General features: G+C 43.3%; 1 protein-coding gene across 4 annotated transcripts in view; it reads left to right on the top strand.

Annotated features, from left to right (window-relative positions):
• The window catches only part of PDGFRB (platelet derived growth factor receptor beta), a 67,218-nt gene that overhangs the window by 41,285 nt on the left and 7,168 nt on the right, over positions 1–18,765 (top strand). For all 4 annotated transcript variants that reach the window (XM_072630701.1, XM_072630700.1, XM_072630702.1 and 1 more), the window contains 9 exons: positions 180–274; positions 911–1,043; positions 6,402–6,506; positions 7,166–7,276; positions 8,387–8,540; positions 10,170–10,330; positions 10,826–10,944; positions 13,649–13,771; positions 18,507–18,618. In XM_072630701.1, the coding sequence (XP_072486802.1) occupies positions 180–274; positions 911–1,043; positions 6,402–6,506; positions 7,166–7,276; positions 8,387–8,540; positions 10,170–10,330; positions 10,826–10,944; positions 13,649–13,771; positions 18,507–18,618 (1,113 nt within the window). The remainder of the gene's footprint in view (positions 1–179; positions 275–910; positions 1,044–6,401; positions 6,507–7,165; positions 7,277–8,386; positions 8,541–10,169; positions 10,331–10,825; positions 10,945–13,648; positions 13,772–18,506; positions 18,619–18,765) is intronic.

The raw sequence follows: 18,765 nt of genomic DNA, 5'->3' as shown, positions 1-18,765 counted from the left end.
AGGGGTAAAATGTCTCTTCATAGGCAGACTCAGATGATGTTGGACAGGGTAAGGGGGCTGGACTAGAAGTAGGAAGAGCTAGGGTGGCTGGAGGGGGCGGGTTTCCAGAATTCTCTTGCTTGTCTTTGAGTTTGGTGATAACCTAATGTGAGGTTGAGTTTTCTGTTCTCTCCTTCCAGCCCTGCCCTTCAAGGTAGTGGTGATCTCAGCCATCCTGGCCTTAGTGGTCCTCACAATCATCTCCATGATTATCCTTATCATTCTGTGGCAGAAGGTAAGTATACTTTCTCCCATGTGGACCTGTCCTGAGACCCTTCAGGTCCTTAATCCTACCATGGGCTTTTCCCCAAATAAATTAAAATGTTTTAATCCTAAAGCTGATTAATTTTTTAAAAGATAATATCTAATTTCTTCCAATTACAAGTAAAAATAATTTCAAAACTTTTTTTAAGTTCTGAGTTCCAAATTCTATCCCTACTTCCCTCTCCTTTCTCTTCCTTGAGACAGTAAGCAATCTGATAGTGCTTATACATATGCGATCATGTAAAATAGCAAATATACTTAAATTCTTGATTTCAAAGTGAAATGAATATTAAATTTTATATTAAATATCGATGGAACCAAATCAAGATGGCTCACATCTCTTACTTCCACAGTCTAATGGGAATTAATCCCCAGTGTGCTCTAAGGCACAGATTGGACTAGCAGAGATCTGACCTCTGGTCTGTCAAGTCCTTATTGAACCTCTCAGCACTTGCCCCATGGTTGCTGTTTCCTGGGGAGGGAGGGCAGGGTCTCCTTGGTACCTGGACTCTCTCCTGCTAGTGTAGACTGAGTTCCAGACTAGATGATCTCTAAAGGTCCTTTCTAACTTCTGTGATCCTACAATTGCTGTTTCCCTCTTCCCCAGAAACCCCGTTATGAGATCCGCTGGAAAGTGATTGAATCTGTGAGCTCTGATGGGCATGAATACATCTATGTGGATCCCATGCAGCTGCCCTATGACTCCAGCTGGGAATTGCCCCGAGAGAGACTTGTGCTCGGTCAGTGGTCCAGCTTCTCTTCCCAGGAGGGGAGCAGAAAGACCCTTCTCCTCCATCCTGAGCCCCTTCTGTGGGTCCATCCCTGGGCAGTGGGAGATCCAGCAATATGAGGAGGAGACCCAGGCAATGTCCTTAGGGACCTTACCATCTTAATGGGAAGATAGGACTAACACATTCCCAAAGATCCTTAACCCCAGGATCAAATGTTAAATTACATGGTATCTGATCTAATTCTTCCAGGAGGTCAGAAGGGCATCAGTGTAGAATGGAATAAGGGATGAAGTAAGGTTTCCATGGCTTTTGAAGGATGGGTGGAAAGGGGACGATGTAAATAAGCAAAGGAAGGGAAGTGAAGTCGAGAGGGCATGTGTGAGAGACAATGAGGAGGGCAGTGTGACTCATTTTTGTTGGTGGACATTTAGAAATAGACTAGATACTTAGGGTAAGATCATGTTGTGAAGGCCCTTGGAGAACTTCATGGTATGAGCATCAAAGAACCACTCAAGATGTTTGAGAAAAGTAATGCTTCACTTACAGATGTGGTTTATTTTTTTGGAGGCAAGCAGGGGTAAGTGACTTGCCTAGGGTCACACACTTGGTAAGTGGCTGAGGCCAGATTTAAACTCAGATCCTCCTTACTCCAGGGCTTGTGCTCTATCCACTATACCATGTAGCTGCCCCCCAGATACGTTCTAGGAAAGTTCATGTGGTTGGGTGTGCAGGATGGATTTAAAGGGGAGGAGACTAGAGGCAGAGAGCACAGGTTACAAGTCTATCACAGTATAACAGGTAAGTAGTGATGAGTCATTGGACTAGAATGGTGGCAGGTGGAAGTGGAGAAGAGGGCCTGGCTCAGTAGAGGTCTGAAGTTATCGAGGTCAGGACCGACAGAGATAAGGGAATGAAGGAAAAGGTGGAATTATATTCTGTACCTTCAGGAAATACAAAGAAAGGGCTGAAGCTGATATAATCTGCTGATGTCACAGAAGTTCAGAACTGAAGGGGATCTTGTAGTCCAATCTGTAACTGAATAGAAATCCTCTTGACCACAATTCACCAAGTGGTTGTCCATGCTCCGCTTGAAGACCTGCAGTGAAGAGACAATCCACTACCTCCCAAGGCAGCCTACTGATTTGAAGATAGCTCCAATGAATACTGAGGGAGTTATTCCTTATATACAACTTAAACAAAACTGCCTCCATACAACTTCAGCCCATCGTTCCTGGTTCTGCCTGCTGGGCCCAAGCAGACAAATCTAATCTGCTTCCCACAACATGGCATGACAGCCCCTCACATACTTGAGGACAATCATTATGGGTCTCCCCCAACTTCCCATGACTTCCCATTTTTAGGTTAAATATCCCTAGTTCCTTCAGTCAACAAATTGGTCAATCAAGTGATTGACATTTATTAAGCACCAAATGTATACCAGAAACTAGGGATACAAATAGAATAAGTGAAAAAATCCCTAAACCCAAGGAGTACCCATCTACCAAGGGGAGGAATTCCAGTCCTCTCATTCTTTGGGTTTCCAACCTCTGGACGTTCTCCTGTTTGCCTAAAGGGTCCTACCCAGAAATGAGACAGGAGAGGATGCAGAAGAATGATCATCCTTGTTCAGGGCACTATTTTTACGTGTTTTGTGACTTCTGTGTCTGTCACACTGCTGATTCACTGAGCATGCAATCCACTAAAGCCCCCTGGGTCATTTTCACATGACCCCTTCTCCACCCATACCTACCTCATCCTGTTCTTGAATCCAGATTTAGGACTTGAAAATTGTTCCTGCCAAATGTCATCTTGTGAGTTTCCCCCTATTTGAGCTCATGATGACAAAATAATAAATCATAATAATTCCCTATGTTACTATAGCTCTTAAATATCATCATCTCTGAAGGAAGGGAATAAGCATTTATATAGCACCTACTATGTGCCTGGCATTGGGCTAATCATTTGCAAATATTATATCATTTTGTTCTCACAACCACCTTGCAAGGTAAGTGCTGTTACTATCCCCACCTTGCAGTTGAGAAACTGAGGCAGACAGATAAAGTGATTATCCCAGGGCCACACAGCTAGTAAGTATCTGAGGCCAGATTTGAACTCTGGTCTTCCTGAATCCAGGTCCAGGGTTCTATCTACTGCACCACATAGCTGCAAAGGAAGACAGACACATCTAGAAAGGTGCTGGGGTTTGAAAGATGGCATTACTATTGTCATTATTAATATTATTCATCTCTGAAGTCCTAGACAGTGGAAGGAAAAATAAGCTTTGGGATTAGAGGGCCTAGATTCAAATCCTAACTCTGACGGTCACCATTTCTGAGACCTTGGATAGATCTCTTCCTCTCCCTAGGCCTCACTTTTCTCATCTGTAAAAGGAGGGCATTGGCCTACATAGTTCCTGAACTCTCCTCTGCCTTTTCACCTATGATGCTGTGATCCAAGATCCAAATTGGAAAGAAAGGCTATGGAATCAGAGGATCCTGATTCTGCTTTGGACAGTACCTCTGTGACTGTGGGCAAGTCACTTAGTCTCCCTTAGGATTCAGTTTCCTCCTCTGTAAAATGAGGAAGCCAAATGAGGTGGTCTTTGAGGCCCTTTCCCCCACCTAGATTTGTTGTCCTGCTCTATGCCTTGTTATGATGGGTTGGGGCCCCTGTGAACTTCTAGCATAAGCATTAGCTCTCGTCCATCCTACCAAGCTGAGAAGGTGTCAAGAAAGGGCCCAGCCCAGCTAACGATAAAGAGATTTATTATCAGAAGACGGGCTACTGGGTGATAAGTTTTTTCAGCCATGGCACCTCTTGAAGTTTGCCTACTAAGGCATTTAGGGTTTGGGACCAGAGTAGGCAGGGGAAGCACCCACTCAAATGACTCAAGGATCCTTATAGAAAGCAGCATTGATAACAACAACGAAAAACAATAACAACAGACATGTATATGGCACTTTAATGTTAGCAGAGTGCTGTACATGTATTATTAACCCTGTGAAGTACAAGTATTTGTTATTCCTATTTTATAGAGGAAGAAACTGGGAATCAGAGAGATAATATTATTTGCCCATCCATGGCCACACAACAAATAAGCACCAGAGGACAGATTGGAAACCAAGTCTTAGTCTAGCACTCTATTATCACATGAGATAATATTTGCAAAGCACATGGCAGACATTTAATAAGTGCTTATTTCCTTTCTTCTTATTATGAGATGTATAGATAGATGATAGACAGACAGGCAGACAGATAGATTAGATAGACAGATAGACAGATCAGACAGACAGATAGATAGACAAGTGAATGATAGATATTGACAGCCATATAGATATGTAGATGCATAGACGGATAGATACACAGACAGATAAATAGAGAGACATATAAATAGACAGATAGACAGGTTGACAGAAAGGAACTATTTTAAACACAGATCTGGACCAAACGACAACAATAAAAACAACTAATCAACAAAAACGACACTCCCCAAAGGTAGCAGATTTAAAAACCTACGTCCACCCGATTGCAGATAAGCATTACAGTGTTTGTAGAAGAACATGAAGCTAGAAATAGCAGCACAAACTCAATAGTATAAGTGAAATTGGAGACCAAATGGATAGGCTTTTAAAAAAAACATAGGAATGTTTATCTGGCACAAACAAAATATTAACAGCTCATATACCAATAGGGCTTTAAGATTAGTTTATTAAACCCTTTCTTTACAACATTCCTGGGAAATGGGTACTACAGCTGCAGCTAAGGAAACTAACGATTTAAGAGTTTAATACTCAACTTCAAACCTTCAGTATTTGAGGAGGGATTTGAACTCAGAGCTTCTAACTCAGGCTTAAAGCGGAGACCTATATATAGGAGAGGAAAGCTGCTGAGTGGTAGAGTGGAGGAGGGAGGATTTTTCACGCTTGCGGCAACAGTGTCAGATAACCAAGTAAGTAATGAATTTGGAATCAGAAGGCCCAAGTTCTAAACTGGGCTTTGTACTTATATGATCAGTATGATATGAAGCAACTGATTAAATGACTCTGATCCTGTTTTCTCATTTATAAAAAATAGTTTGGGGTCAAATGATCTCTAAGGATCTTTCCAACTCAAAATCCTATGAATTTCCCTAAAGCCCTTGCAGTGTTTGGCTAGAAACTGGGTTTGAGGTAGGGTGTGTCAACAGATGTGTAGGGACAGCCTTCCAAACTAACCCAGCCCAATTCTGCCATCCACACGTTGGCTTATTCCCCTTCCTTTTTTTCCCTCCATGGTCCCCACCCTAAGGAATGAGCCAGGATTAGGTGACTGGGGTGAACCCATGTCTGCCACATTGTGTTGGGATGCCCTCTGCTGGCTTTGAATGAAATGGGCTGAACCTATGGCCTCAGGCTTCCTAGCAAGTGGGGCCTCAGGCAAAATGGATGGTTGGGGACTTAAGAATCCTCAGCTGTGGAAGTGAAGGCCAAATTATTTATCCCAAAAAGTCACTGGTACTGATGGACATATCATTTGTTTATTAAGTTACATGTTAACATAATGATGGAGTCCAGTTCAACATCGGACATTTCTCCTCACCAACAAAACCCTCTTTCAACTAAAATGGATTAATGCCTTCTAGATGGAAATACCTCCAAAGCTTGACTTGCCCTAAATGCACTTGATTCTATCAAACAGCTCTTAAGAGTCTGAGCTGGGATTCAAATCTAGGTCTTCCTGACCCTAAGTCCAGCACTCTATCCCTTCCACCAGGCTACCTCTGGAATCAGTGCTTGAGAAGTTGGTGGATTCTTTTCCTACAGAAAGTTTTAAACTAAGCTTGGGTGAGTTCTCTCCAGTTAAGGAGAGAGATAGAGGTGACCCTCTCTAGGGTCTGTTGTGACCCTGGGATCTTCATCTGGGTTACTGTGAGCTATAAATCCCAACTCGTATACATTCACTGATTGATGACTTTCTTGGAGATGACCTCCAGAATTGTTTCTGAGCCAAGGAGATCTGTGAATGTGTAGCAGCACGACAAAATGGGGAAAGCGTTGGATCTGGAGTCCAACTCACCTAGCTATGTGACCCTAGGCTATTCACTTAACCTCTCTGGGTCTTAGCTCCTTTATCTGTAAAATGATGAAAGATTGGACTAGAAAACGCTAAACCAGCCTTAAATTTTTGATCCTAAGGCAGGCTTTTCCAGTAAGTTTTAAGATTGCATTTTACCTTTTCTAGGATCGGAGTTGGGATGGAGACAAGGGATTTTGTGGAGGGGCCATGGGCTTCAATGATTGGGGTGTAAAGGAGAAGTGTGGATAATCTCTGCACAATCCACCATTCTTGGGATGGAATTGAGATAACATCCTCTTGTTTCCCTTACAGGCCGCACCCTTGGTTCTGGGGCCTTTGGGCAAGTAGTGGAGGCCACAGCCCATGGACTGAGCCACTCCCAGGCCACAATGAAGGTGGCTGTCAAGATGCTGAAATGTGAGTTTCTTCCTCTCCCTTTTCCCTTAGCCTCCTCAATCTTTCCCCTCCCCCTTTCCATTTTACTGACTTTCTCTTTTCAACCAACCACTTCCCCACCCTATTCCTCTCACCTACTGGCCCTGTTCTTCCTTACTTTCTCATAGGAACCCCTTTCCATTCTAGACCCACTTCTCCTATTCCCCCTTTCTTGCTTATGGCCTGGGAAGAGCAGATTTAGGGAAGCACTCCACCCCCCATCCACCATGACTCTGGGAGAAGCAGGCGATCTGATGTACTAAGACTTTTCTGGGGACCATTGTTACCAGTCATGCTAAGCATGGGGTCAGGAAGAAGCTTTCTCTGGGAATGGGGAGACTGGGGTATGGTAGTTCAAGCCCACTCATAGGAGCTGATTGTTAAATTTTTAGTGTGAGCATTTACACCTTGGAAATCTACAAATCATTTAATGATTTCTTGTTTTGTTGATTGTCTAGCCTGAAGAAAGTGGAGAAGATGTAAATAATGAATTATATGTTGTGGGTTCAAATTTTTTTTTCTGGAGAGCTGGTTGTTTTATCAACAGAGCCTTGGATTGGGGTGACTTTCTCTGAAAGGACCCTAATGCCTGGATCTTAGCTGTTTGGTTCTTCTCCTTCCCCCCAAACCTTTTGTCTCAGCCACTGCCCGGAGCAGTGAGAAGCAGGCCCTTATGTCTGAACTGAAGATCATGAGTCATCTCGGGCCCCACCTGAACATTGTCAACCTGCTGGGGGCATGCACTAAAGGAGGTAATGAACCTTACCCCCTACCTGAGGCCACACAGCCCAGAAGGCCTTGGAGCATTCCCTGGCAGATCAAGAGAATCAAATTCAGAGGATCACATTAAGCTCCTACTAGAGTTTGGAATGTGCCTGTAAGGAACATCATTCAAGGAATCATCAATACCAACAGTCATCTGCTCTAGAACCTATCCTTAGCCTGCCCTTGTAAGGATTTCCCCAGCCCATCTGGTCTTTGCCTGTCCCATAACCAGAATTCCTCCCTTGAGTTATGTCAGTAAAAGAGGCTCATAGATTGGAGCTAGGTACAACTTTAGAGGTTGTTGGGTCCAACTTCCGTATTTTATAGATGAGGAAACTGAGGCACAGGGAGGTTAACTGATTTGCCTAAGGACACATAGCTAATAAGCAGATAGGATTTCCACCCAGGCTCTTTTAATTCCAAGTACAGTGACAATCTAATGTACCATCTTGCTTCTTAGTTTCCTCTCTCCTTCCCACACATTTTAAGACCGATCCATCTACCCGAGTTCCCCTTCTACACATAACACATACATACAAACACATACACACAGACACACATACACACATCTTATGCAATTGTGTCTTCAGAAGCAGGGCCAGTTGTAGGAACTTTGGAATGCTTGCTCAGAGATGTTACCTGGAGTGGAAAGCAAGAAAGGACAGTAGTGGCTCAGACTCCTAGGGACAGACCCAATGGGGAGGAGAAACAGACTGAGTCTTCTGTTGGTGGGTTAGAGAAAGGGTAAAATAATTGAGAATAACTTTTTGGTGGAAGAAATCCTAAATTTTTACCTAAGGGAGGGGAGACCTATGGTAGAGTGGCCCCAAACCCTTTTTCAACCCTTCATCCACACATACACAAACATACTCTCACATACACATACACTCATACACATATATTCACATGAACACAGAAATACTCATGAACACTCTCATACACATACACACACTCACAAACACATATACACTTATGAATACACTCAGATATACACAGATATGTACATACATTTGTGCAAATATATGTATATCCATGAACACATACTCCCACATACACACACTCATGAACACAAACACACAAACTCCTATCTCCCCCAGGCCCCATCTACATCATCACAGAGTACTGTCGTTATGGAGACCTTGTGGACTACCTCCATCGAACCAAGCACACATTCCTGCAGCATAGCCCTGAGAAAGGAGGGCCTTACCACTCCTCAGAGGTGCTGGACCATCCTGACCATCAGTTGCACAGGTGACTCATATACCTACTCTCAAGGGAGTTTGGCTTTCTTCCTATTCTATCCACCACTCCCATTCTCTCAGTACATATTTTGTTGCCCTTGCTCTGTGTATGAAAGATGGACTTCTACTCTCCCCTCTTCCAAATTTCCCCCCTTCCTTTTAATCTTCCTCTCCTCTTCTGCCCCTAATCTGCCCCCTCATTGGCACCTCCCTCCCAGGGCCCAGGGTGGGATCAGGGTATGGTGGGACCAGAATTTTAGTCAGATTGTTGTCCATGGTGGTCAGGGTGGGATATGGTTGAGGTTGAGAAAGGCTGAATTATTTATGGTCAGCGTGGGTGTGGTCAGAGATGGTGGTGGAGGGGTCTGGTCTAAATTCAATGAGTGTGGAACATAGAAACCACTATAGTTCCTTCTCTCCCATCCTCATCCTTATCAGACCTTTCCTGGAACATTGTGATAATAAGAGGAAGGAGGAGACCAGGATTGTGAAAGGTCTGAAGTCCATGAGTTATGGTTAAGGGAACTGGAATGTTTATCTTCAAGAGGAAGCCTAGTAACTGCCTTCAGATGTGTGACCTGCTCTCTTGTGAAAGAGGGACTTGGCTTATTCTATTTGGTGCCAATGACTAGACGTAGAGCCAGTGAATGAAAATTATAGGGAGGTGGATTTCAGTTCAATAGAAGTTCAAATTTCCTAATAGTTAGGAATTTTGTCTAGAATGAGGAATCAGATCAGGTGATTCCTAAGATTCCATCCAGCTCCAAGATTCTATGATGACTAGAGATTTCCAAAATATAAAAGAGTTGTTTTGGATGGTAGTGAGTTCTTCATCACTGGAGATATACAAGCAAGGGCTGGTTAACTCTTGTTGGAAATGCTAGTGATTTTTGTTCCGTAAAGTGAATTGGACTAAGTACTCTTTAATATCTCTCTAAACCCTAAAGTTCTAAGATGCTGTGACTTTGTTAGGGAATGCTATCCCTATTTTTATATATACACACACCCAATATCCTGTTTCCAGAGTACGAAGTCACTTTCAGTACTTTTGGTCAAAGGAAATACAGTGAGAACCCATCCATTAGAAAGTGCACTATCCTCTTCTCTTGATAGACTTCTTTTCCACCTAACCCTAAGTCCTGAACTTTGAACTCCAGGGCAGGGTCATTTGGCCTGTAATAGCACTGATCCTGGGATTCTCTTCTTTTGCCAAGCATTTCCAATTCTAGTATGCCTCAATCCCCTCCCTATAAACCATCATGGGATGGGCACCACAGTGCTCTGCTCTGGACAAAATAAACTATTATGTGGATAAGGTCATAGAAGGCAGAATATGAGAGCTGGGAGGTTGCTTAGAATATAGAACATGAAATGCTGGAGCTAGAAGAGACCTTAGAACACAGAACATAGAATGCCAGAATATCTGAACATAGAACACCAGAGCTGGAAAAGATCTTAGAACAAAAAAAATGCTGAAATTGAAAATGAGCTTAGAACATAAAATTCCAGGGCTGGGGGGAGCTTTAAGCGATAGAATGTAGAATTTGAGAGCTAGACAGACCCTCAACGATCAAATGGCCCAATTCTAATTTCAATGCTTTGCAATCATTGGCCTGTCTATGTGTCTGCTGGCCCCCAGACAAACATCACTGTCAGGGGAGAGTGATGGAGGCTACATGGACATGAGGAAGGATGACTGTGTGGACTATGTACCAATGCTGGGCATGAAGGGAGAGATCATGTATGTGGATATTGAATCCTCCAACTACAGTTCACCCTATGATAGCTACGCACCCTCTGGTAGGTAAAATGGGAGAAACCTAAAGTCTATATGGGGGACAGGAGAAGTGGGGCTGGGGAGGGAACTGGGGTGAAAGCAAAGAGAAACTAAAAGATGAGGTGAGGATGGCACTGGGGTTCCTGGGAAACAGAATAAACTCAGGCTGAAGCAACATTTAGCATAGTCATCAGTATAAACTTCCTGACATTTCAGGTAGTTGGATTCTAGGATGGGTGCCAAAAGAGAAGGCAGAATCTTTTTTTTAAGACTTTTGAAAGGTCAATTCTAATGGCCCAGGGAGCTGAAATGTAGTCTTGTCCTAAGTCAGGGAAATGGATTATCTATCCCTTCATGGTCCCTACTAGATGCAGGATTCTTTGTCTTTCCCTTGGAGAGACGCTAGGGGGAGATGAAGTCAGTTGCATACAATCCAAATGTTAGAAGAGAGTTGAATAGATTTGTAATGAAAACCATTGTACATATTATACATCCCTCTCACTTCCTTTACCCTCCAGTTCCTGAGAGATCCTACAGGACAACCCTGATCAACGAGTCCCCTATCCTCAGCTACATGGACCTTGTGGGCTTCAGTTACCAGGTGGCCAACGGCATGGAGTTCCTGGCTTCCAAGAATGTATGTATTGTGGGGTGGGGCTGGGAAAGAAATCCTGATAGCTGATATTTACGTGGAGCTTTAAAACAGAGAACACGTTTTATGTGCTCTATCAATCAATTAATCAACAAGTATTTCTCAAGTGTCAATTACATGCCAGACACTGCATGGGGCTCTGGGTTTACAAAGAAAAAAAACCTGTTCCTGCCCTCAATCAGCTTACATTCTCTCAACTCAGGATAAAAAACCAATGAAAATATGTCTCCAGCATGTGAGCAGGAAGCCTTTCTGGTCCTAGAATTCCAAGTTATTAGTTACATTATTATAAAATAGTATATATTATTGGTGTACAGTTGTTTCATGGTGCTGCCCAGAGAGTACTTGGTCATTTAACAAGTAACCCATGGAGAGAAGATTAGAGTAGAGAAAAGAGGACTTTCTCCATAGTGGAAAGATTTGGATTCAAATCCTTTCTTTGACATTTCTTACCTGTGTGACCTTGAACCTCTCTCAGTCTCCATTCCTTCCTCTCCCAAGTGAGGGAGTTAAAATAGATGCTTCCTGAGGCTCCTTTCAGCTCTAGCTCCTATGATCCCATAGCTTACAGTTTGCTAGAGTGTGGATGTGGGTGTGGGGGAGGAATTATGGCCCTTCTGCCCCTGCCTTGAGAGATGTCCCAAAGGATGTCCACCAATCAATCAGTCAATCAGCTATTAGAAATTAAGCACCTACTGTGTGCTCAGGCATCCATTATAAACACTGGGTAAAAGAGATATAAAACACGTAATCATTACTCTGAAGCATCTTATGATGTAGGTGGGGAAAGAAGATCTAAACACGTGAAACTTTTAGCTAGAAACACAAAGCTAGCAACGTAATATAATTAAATGCCAGTTAAGTGGACAGAGCACTGGACCTGGACTCAGGAAGACCTGAGTTCAAATCCTGCCTCAAAGACTCTTATTAACTGTTTCATTCTGGGCAAGTCATTTAACCTCTGACTGCCTCAGTTTCCTCTACTGAAAAATGGGAATAATAATTGCACCTACCTCCCAGGGCTGTTATGAGGATCAAATGAGATGATATTTGTAAAGCATTTAGCACAGTGCCTGACATATAGCAGGTAGGTGTTTAAAAAAATGGTTTCCTTTCTTCCTTTTTTCCTTCCTTCCTTTCCACCTTCCCTCTTTCCTTCCTTCCTTCTTTTCTTCGTAACTATATAAATACAGATTAAAAGTGCTATAGGATTTTAGAGAAAGGAGAAATTGGTGTGGGCTGGAGTAATCCAAAGCTATTCTCTCTCTCTCTCTCTCTCTCTCTCTCTCTCTCTCTCTCTCTCTCTCTCTCTCACACACACACACACACACACACACACACATGCATGCATGCATGCATGCATGCACACATATATACAGAGTGAATAAGGTAGCACTTATAAATGGTTATTCCCATTTTACAAATGAGGAAACTGATACTCACAAAGATTAAGTTCTTATCTCTCTTGCCCTACAAGAAAATAGAGGAGAAAGGAATAAGACAAGGGAGGGGTATGACAGAAGGGAGGACATTTTGGGGGAAGGAGTAATCAGAAGCCATGATATCTTGGGGTGGGAGGAGGGGAGAGATGGGGAGAAAATTTGGAATGCAGGATCTTGTGGAAGTGAATGTTGAGAACTAAAAATAAATAAATAAAATTTTTAAAAAAGCTTAAGTTCTTGCCCAACATCATACAGATAATAAGAGTCCAATCCACTACTGAAACTCAGGCCTCCTGATCCTGAGAAAAACTCTTGTCTGTCTTCACCTCACTCTATCTCAGTTAGGGCAGTCTTTCCTGAGCAGAAGCCTGGGTGGGCTAGACAGAAATGGGGTGGAACGGCATTCTAGAAGAAGGGAACCACATGAAGATAAGTGTCCTGCTGGGAATGGTAATGACATCATGCTGGTTTGGATGCTGGGAGGAAGGGGAAAGAAGGTTGAAGGAGGGACTAAATATTGGCTATGCTAGAAAGATGGAACTGTGGTGCAGTGGACATAATAGCAATGAATATGAAGTCAGGCGAGCTGGGTTCAAATCCTACTTTTCCTTATTACTACCCCAGTAACCTTGGGAAACCCTTCTCCCCTATAGATCTTACCATCCAGGGTTATTGTGAGGGTCATAGTTTCTTCATCTCAAATGGGGGGGAGAGGGCAGCACAGGGCTACATCAATTTCCAAAGTCCTTTTCAGTTCTAAATGTCAGAAGAGGAGTTTCTACTTCAGACCATAGAATTTGCAGCTGGAAGACATTAGAGATTATTAAGTCATTTTACAGATGAGGAAACTAAGGGCCAGAAAGAGGAAACAACTTGGCCTAGTAGTAATAGAGTATGGGTGACATCATTCCCTACAAGTTCCTGTACCCTGGAAGCTCCTACCCCTGAGCCAGTCTGTAGGAGGAAATCACTTTAACCATTTCAAACGTGTCTAAAGACCAGAATCCCCCTTGTCCCTTCCACTCTCACCTCACCTGGCTCAGAAGACTATTAGAATATAAGCTCCTGGAGGGCAGGAACTATATTTTGACTTTCTTTGTATTCCTAGTGCTTCGCATCATATCTGATACAAAGAATAGGCTTATTAAATGCTTGTTGACGAATTGACCAACAGGGCCCCAGCTTACCCTCCTGTGCTATTGCCTAGTTCTTAAGTCTGGCTTCAACCTGACTCCTTTCTATGACAGTGTGTCCATAGAGACCTGGCGGCCAGGAATGTGCTTATCTGTGAGGGCAAACTTGTCAAGATCTGTGACTTTGGCTTGGCCCGGGACATCATGCGTGACTCCAACTACATCTCCAAGGGCAGTGTGAGTAGCTTCCCCACTCTTCTCCCAGAGGGCTTCAGGAGAAAAAGACAGATAGAGACAGATAGAGAGACAGAGAAAGACAGAAATAGAGAGAGACAGTCTCAGACAGTGAGAAGGAGGGAGAAGAGAGAAAAGAGAAAAAGAAGGGAGAGACAGAGAGAAGGAAAGAGAGAGAGAAGGAGAGAGAGAGAGAGCATGTAATAAACATTTATTAAACATGTACTATGTCCTAAGCCCTGTACTGAGTGCTGGTGATACAAAGACAAACTCACAAGACAATCTTTGCCCTCAAGGACCTTACATTCTAAGGGAAGGAGACAGCAGGTCAAAGGGAGATGGAAAGGGAGGGGGGGTACACATCCATGGCATAGTTTGGAAATGGTCAGCACACAAAGTGGAGCCCTGGTTCCATATAAGATAAGTGAAAACTCACCTATGTGAGCCCAGTGTCCCAGGGGCAGTGAATAAAGTTGAGGAGGTGGGGCTGGGAGAGAGATGAGGATGGTAGCCAGTGTGTCTGGTCAGTCTCCTTCCCCTGCAGTAATGGAGACTTTCAGATACATGACCATTTGTCTGGGCTCCCTTCATTCTGCTAGTCAGGGCATTATTTCGTGTGTTCTCCAGATTTCTCTTCATGAGGAGGGAGTGACAGCAAAGATGGTTCCCAAATGGTACAGATTTAATTTGTGAATATACTGTGAAATCTATGCCCCTACCCTCTGCCCCCCAGGTAGAGGAATCTCTTCAGTTCATATTGGCTGAAATTAATGATGTTAATAAGTTAAGGTAATACCTGCCTTGCCTCCTTCCCAGGGAAGCGGATTTCAAGTGATATAAGATATATGAAGTCCCCATCAATGCCTGCTAATGAATTTGAATCCCAGGCAGGAAAGGGATAGGCATTCTTGTAGCTAAGCACCAATTCAGCCTGCCTTTAAGTTTTCTCCCATTTATTTCCTGACTTTCTTACTGAGAGGCTTGCCTGCCTAAGCAGTTAGGCATGAGGCACCCCCTTCTACATCTCTCTGCAGCTGTTACTACTCCATTTCTGGCCTCTTTCCTGAGTCATCAGAAGCAGAGGGTGGAGTTTCCAACAGCACTAAGAAAAAAGAAGGGAAAATCCAGAAATTCGCAAAATTCAGAACTGATGAGCTACAGAACATGAAGATCTTATCCTAAAATACCCTTATCCTGTCCATGGAAGTCAGACCAAGTTTCTGGGCAACAGAGTGAAAAACAGCACTGGCCCAGTCCCTGTGTGACCCTGGGCAAGTTACTTAACCTCCCCTTTCTCCTGGGCTCCAGTTTTCTCATCTATAAAATGAAAGATGTAGGACTAGATGGTCCTTGCTTGAGCAAGAGCTCTTGATCTTCTCTTGTGTCCTGCATCTGTTCACATTCCAGTAAAGCCTATGGAGCCCTTCTCAGAAAAAAAATATTTTTAAATATATAAAATGAAATACAGAAGATGATCAATTATATTGAAATCGAGTCATCAACATTTTTTTAAGAAAAATTATAGCTTAAGAACCCCTGATTTGGTTCTATGATCCTATGATGGTACTTAAAGAACTTTGAGTAATTCATTTCCCCTTTCTGGGCCTCAGTTTAATCCTCTGTCAAATGAGGAACTAGTTATTTACTAAGGCCAGTTGCAACTCTAAACCTTTTGATCACTTTCCATCTATTTCCAGTCTTGTTCTGGTCCCATTCAGTGGCTGCTGCCGTGAAGTCTCCAATAAAAGACCTGGTTTGCTTCCTCATAGTGTCAGGAGCATGCAGAGGAGTTGTTAAGAAGAAAGGAAGGAAGGAAAGAAGGAAGGAAGGAAGGAAGGAAGGAAGGAAGGAAGGAAGGAAGGAAGGAAGGAAGGAAGGAAGGAAGAAAAAAAGAAAGAAAGAAAGAAAGAAAGAAAGAAAGAAAGAAAGAAAGAAAGAAAGAAAGAAAGAAAGAAAGAAAGAAAGAAAGAAAGAAAAAAAGAGAAAGGAAGGAAGGAAGAATATAGAAAGAAAGAAATGGAGATTAAAAGACCTGCTTTATCCCCTCCCAATCATCACCCAATCAAACCCAAACTCTGTTCCTTTTCAATTTCAACCTGATATCTTTTCTGGGTCCTTCTGAGAGCCTAACTAAGGTGAGGTGATCAGGCCTTTGTAAGAGGGCAGAAAAGTTTAGAGGGCTCTGATGGCACTTGTTATCTTTCAGCACTTTCTAAACAAGTAACAATAATTAAAACAGGAAAGGATGAGATGACCAACTAGATGGTGATGAATTTCCTTCCTCCTCTAGCAAACTAGAGGAGTTCTTCTCTAGGCCCAAGCCCTACCACTCCACCCATATAGCCATCTCACTGACAGTATTTGAGAACATGCTTCATGCTATTTTGCTAGTTTTTTGAGAGTGAAGGAAGAGGGGAGAGCACAATTTGTTTTTAACCTTTGCAAAAGCTCCACTTCTGCCCTAGGTTCAAATGGGTCACAGCTGTACACCCTCTGCTCCCCACTCCCTTCACCACCACCAGGGAGTTACCCTCTCCGCTCCATCCACCACAAAACACTTAGATAATGCAGAGTTCCTCCTATACGGTAACAGGCCTACACAATTTTCTCCAATCAACTGTATTCCTCACAAATAGGCATACAGATCTGTGTCAGCCCACTGCCCTGTGCCAGGTGGCATGGAGGCAGTCCACAAAGATATTTGATTTAGTTAAACATGACCCTTCAGTAGCCCCCATTCATGCCATAAATTTGTCATTAACAAGCCTATATACATGGCTTTCTCTGTTCTAAAGCAGATTTCCTCTCTGGGGGTCCCTCAGAGAGCAAGACTAGGGCAGGAACTTGCCCCAACTCAGTCCCTGACCACTGCCACATCTTGAACCACAAGCCCCAGCTGTCTAGCCTGGGGCTTTTCCCATCAGTCTTCAGGATGGGGTTTACCATTCTCTCCCAACGGGAAATGAAACCTCAGCCCTTCTCAAGCCTCCAGGCAAGGTTAATTTCAACACTGAGTTGCTTAAGGGGATCTGGGTTTCTGGAGCTTAGTTTTAGGGAAACCTCGTGGGTGGATGGAGGGAGATGAGTTTGATAATGATAATCACCACCACCACAACCGTGAGAATAATGATACCACTTTACGGTGCTTTAAAGTTTGCAAATTACTATATATATGCATGTATGCATACATATACATACATATATGTACACACATGTATATACATAGATGCACACATATGTATATATACATGTACATATATATGCACATATATGTGTATATATATAATTTTATTTGCTATTTACAACAAACCTGAAGGTAGGTGCTGTTATTAGTCTCATTTTATAGATTAGGAAACTGAGGCTGAGAGAGGTTATACACACACAAAGGTAAGCCTGTGCTCAGGGTCACATAGTTAGTAAGTACCTGAAACAGGATTTGAACTCATCTCCCTGACTCCTAGTCAACTGCATGATTGCAGTGACAGTAGAGGTCAAGCTTGGACCCCTCGCATCATGATCAAATCTTTGTGAAATAGATGTGTATCCCTGACATCAGACCCATTACCCCTTAACTTTTCTCCCCATGGAGCCATCTCCACAAGAAGGTGGAAGGTAGGATGTGGCCTGAAAATAGCTCTCTTTATCCTGTGAGGGATACCCCTATGAGCATAAGAGCAGTGAATGATTTCCTTGGGCTATCCCAAGACTCAAGTTGGGGTACAGGATGGGTTGGGCATCTATAGTCTCAAGGAGAGCTCACTTGGGAGGTCAGTACTGGAAATGCAATCAACAAGCATTAATGAAGTGCTATACGTCAGGCACTGTGCTAGGTTCTGGGGATACAAAAGCAAAAAAGATATAGTCTCTGATCTCGGAGCTTCTAGTCTATCAAGAGAACCAGCATGTACATATGCAGGACGTATGCAAAACATGAGGGCAGTCTGGCACTCCCTGACAGGCACCCCTTCGTGGAATGGTATTCTGGGTCCCATGACCTGTCCCAAGAGAAGGATAAGAAATTTTAAGCCTGTAAATTAGGAAAGGGCTTCTACCAAGGAAGGAGTTCTCTCCATATTTTAGAAACCTCGGAAAAGAATTTGCTAGGATAGTATCTAGTCATTTGCCTAATAGCCTGGAAAAGGGTCAGAGAAGAACAGTAACTTCCAGGCACTGATTCTGTGTTGACTTCAAACTCAAGGTAGGTCCTCAGTCTAGCAGAGGCACTTTAATCCCTGAATTAGCTGAGACTTCAGGGTTGGAGTTGTCCAGCCTTGAGTGATGTCTTCATTCCTAAGATGTTCATGAATGGTAGCTGTCACTTTCCACATGGGTTGGAGGCAGTATGGTACAATGGGAAGAGTTGTGGATTTGGAGTCAGAAGACCTAAGCTGGAATGCCACTCTGCCACCAGTGTCACTCGTGTGACCTAGAATGACTCAGTCTACCTCTACTAACCTCAGTTTCTTCATTTGCAAAATGAGGATATTGAACTAGATGACTTCTGAGAGTCCATTCTGGGTGCATGATTTTATGAACTATGATTATTCTGTCTGAAAATGTTTGGCACCTTTTCTCCAGGCTGCCAGCTTAGAGGGTAAGGAGCTGTCCTTACCTTGAATGAAGATGAAGAAGGATCTCCATGAAATCAGTGTCTCTCTGACTTCTTTGGGTAGAATACAGACTTGTGGGGTAGGTAGAGCCCTCTTCCATATTAACTGAATCCCTTGTTGCCTCCTAGACTTTCCTACCCCTGAAGTGGATGGCTCCGGAAAGCATCTTCAACAGCCTGTACACCACCCTGAGTGATGTGTGGTCCTTTGGCATCCTTCTATGGGAGATCTTCACCCTGGGTATGGGATTTGCCTGTCCACCATTTCCCTTGAATGTCCCCTGTGATTTTTCCTTTGCCATACCCCTACCAAAAGTACAAGGGACCTGCCTTAGACTCTAGCCTTGGTGCTCCCTGAAAGGAGGGGTATCTGACCTTTCTCCAGAGA

This window comes from Notamacropus eugenii, chromosome 1 (assembly GCF_028372415.1).
Source record: "Notamacropus eugenii isolate mMacEug1 chromosome 1, mMacEug1.pri_v2, whole genome shotgun sequence".
Classification (NCBI taxonomy): Eukaryota; Metazoa; Chordata; class Mammalia; order Diprotodontia; family Macropodidae; genus Notamacropus; species Notamacropus eugenii.
Note: the sequence above shows the minus strand (reverse complement) of the source record. Positions and strands in the feature narration are given on the sequence as shown.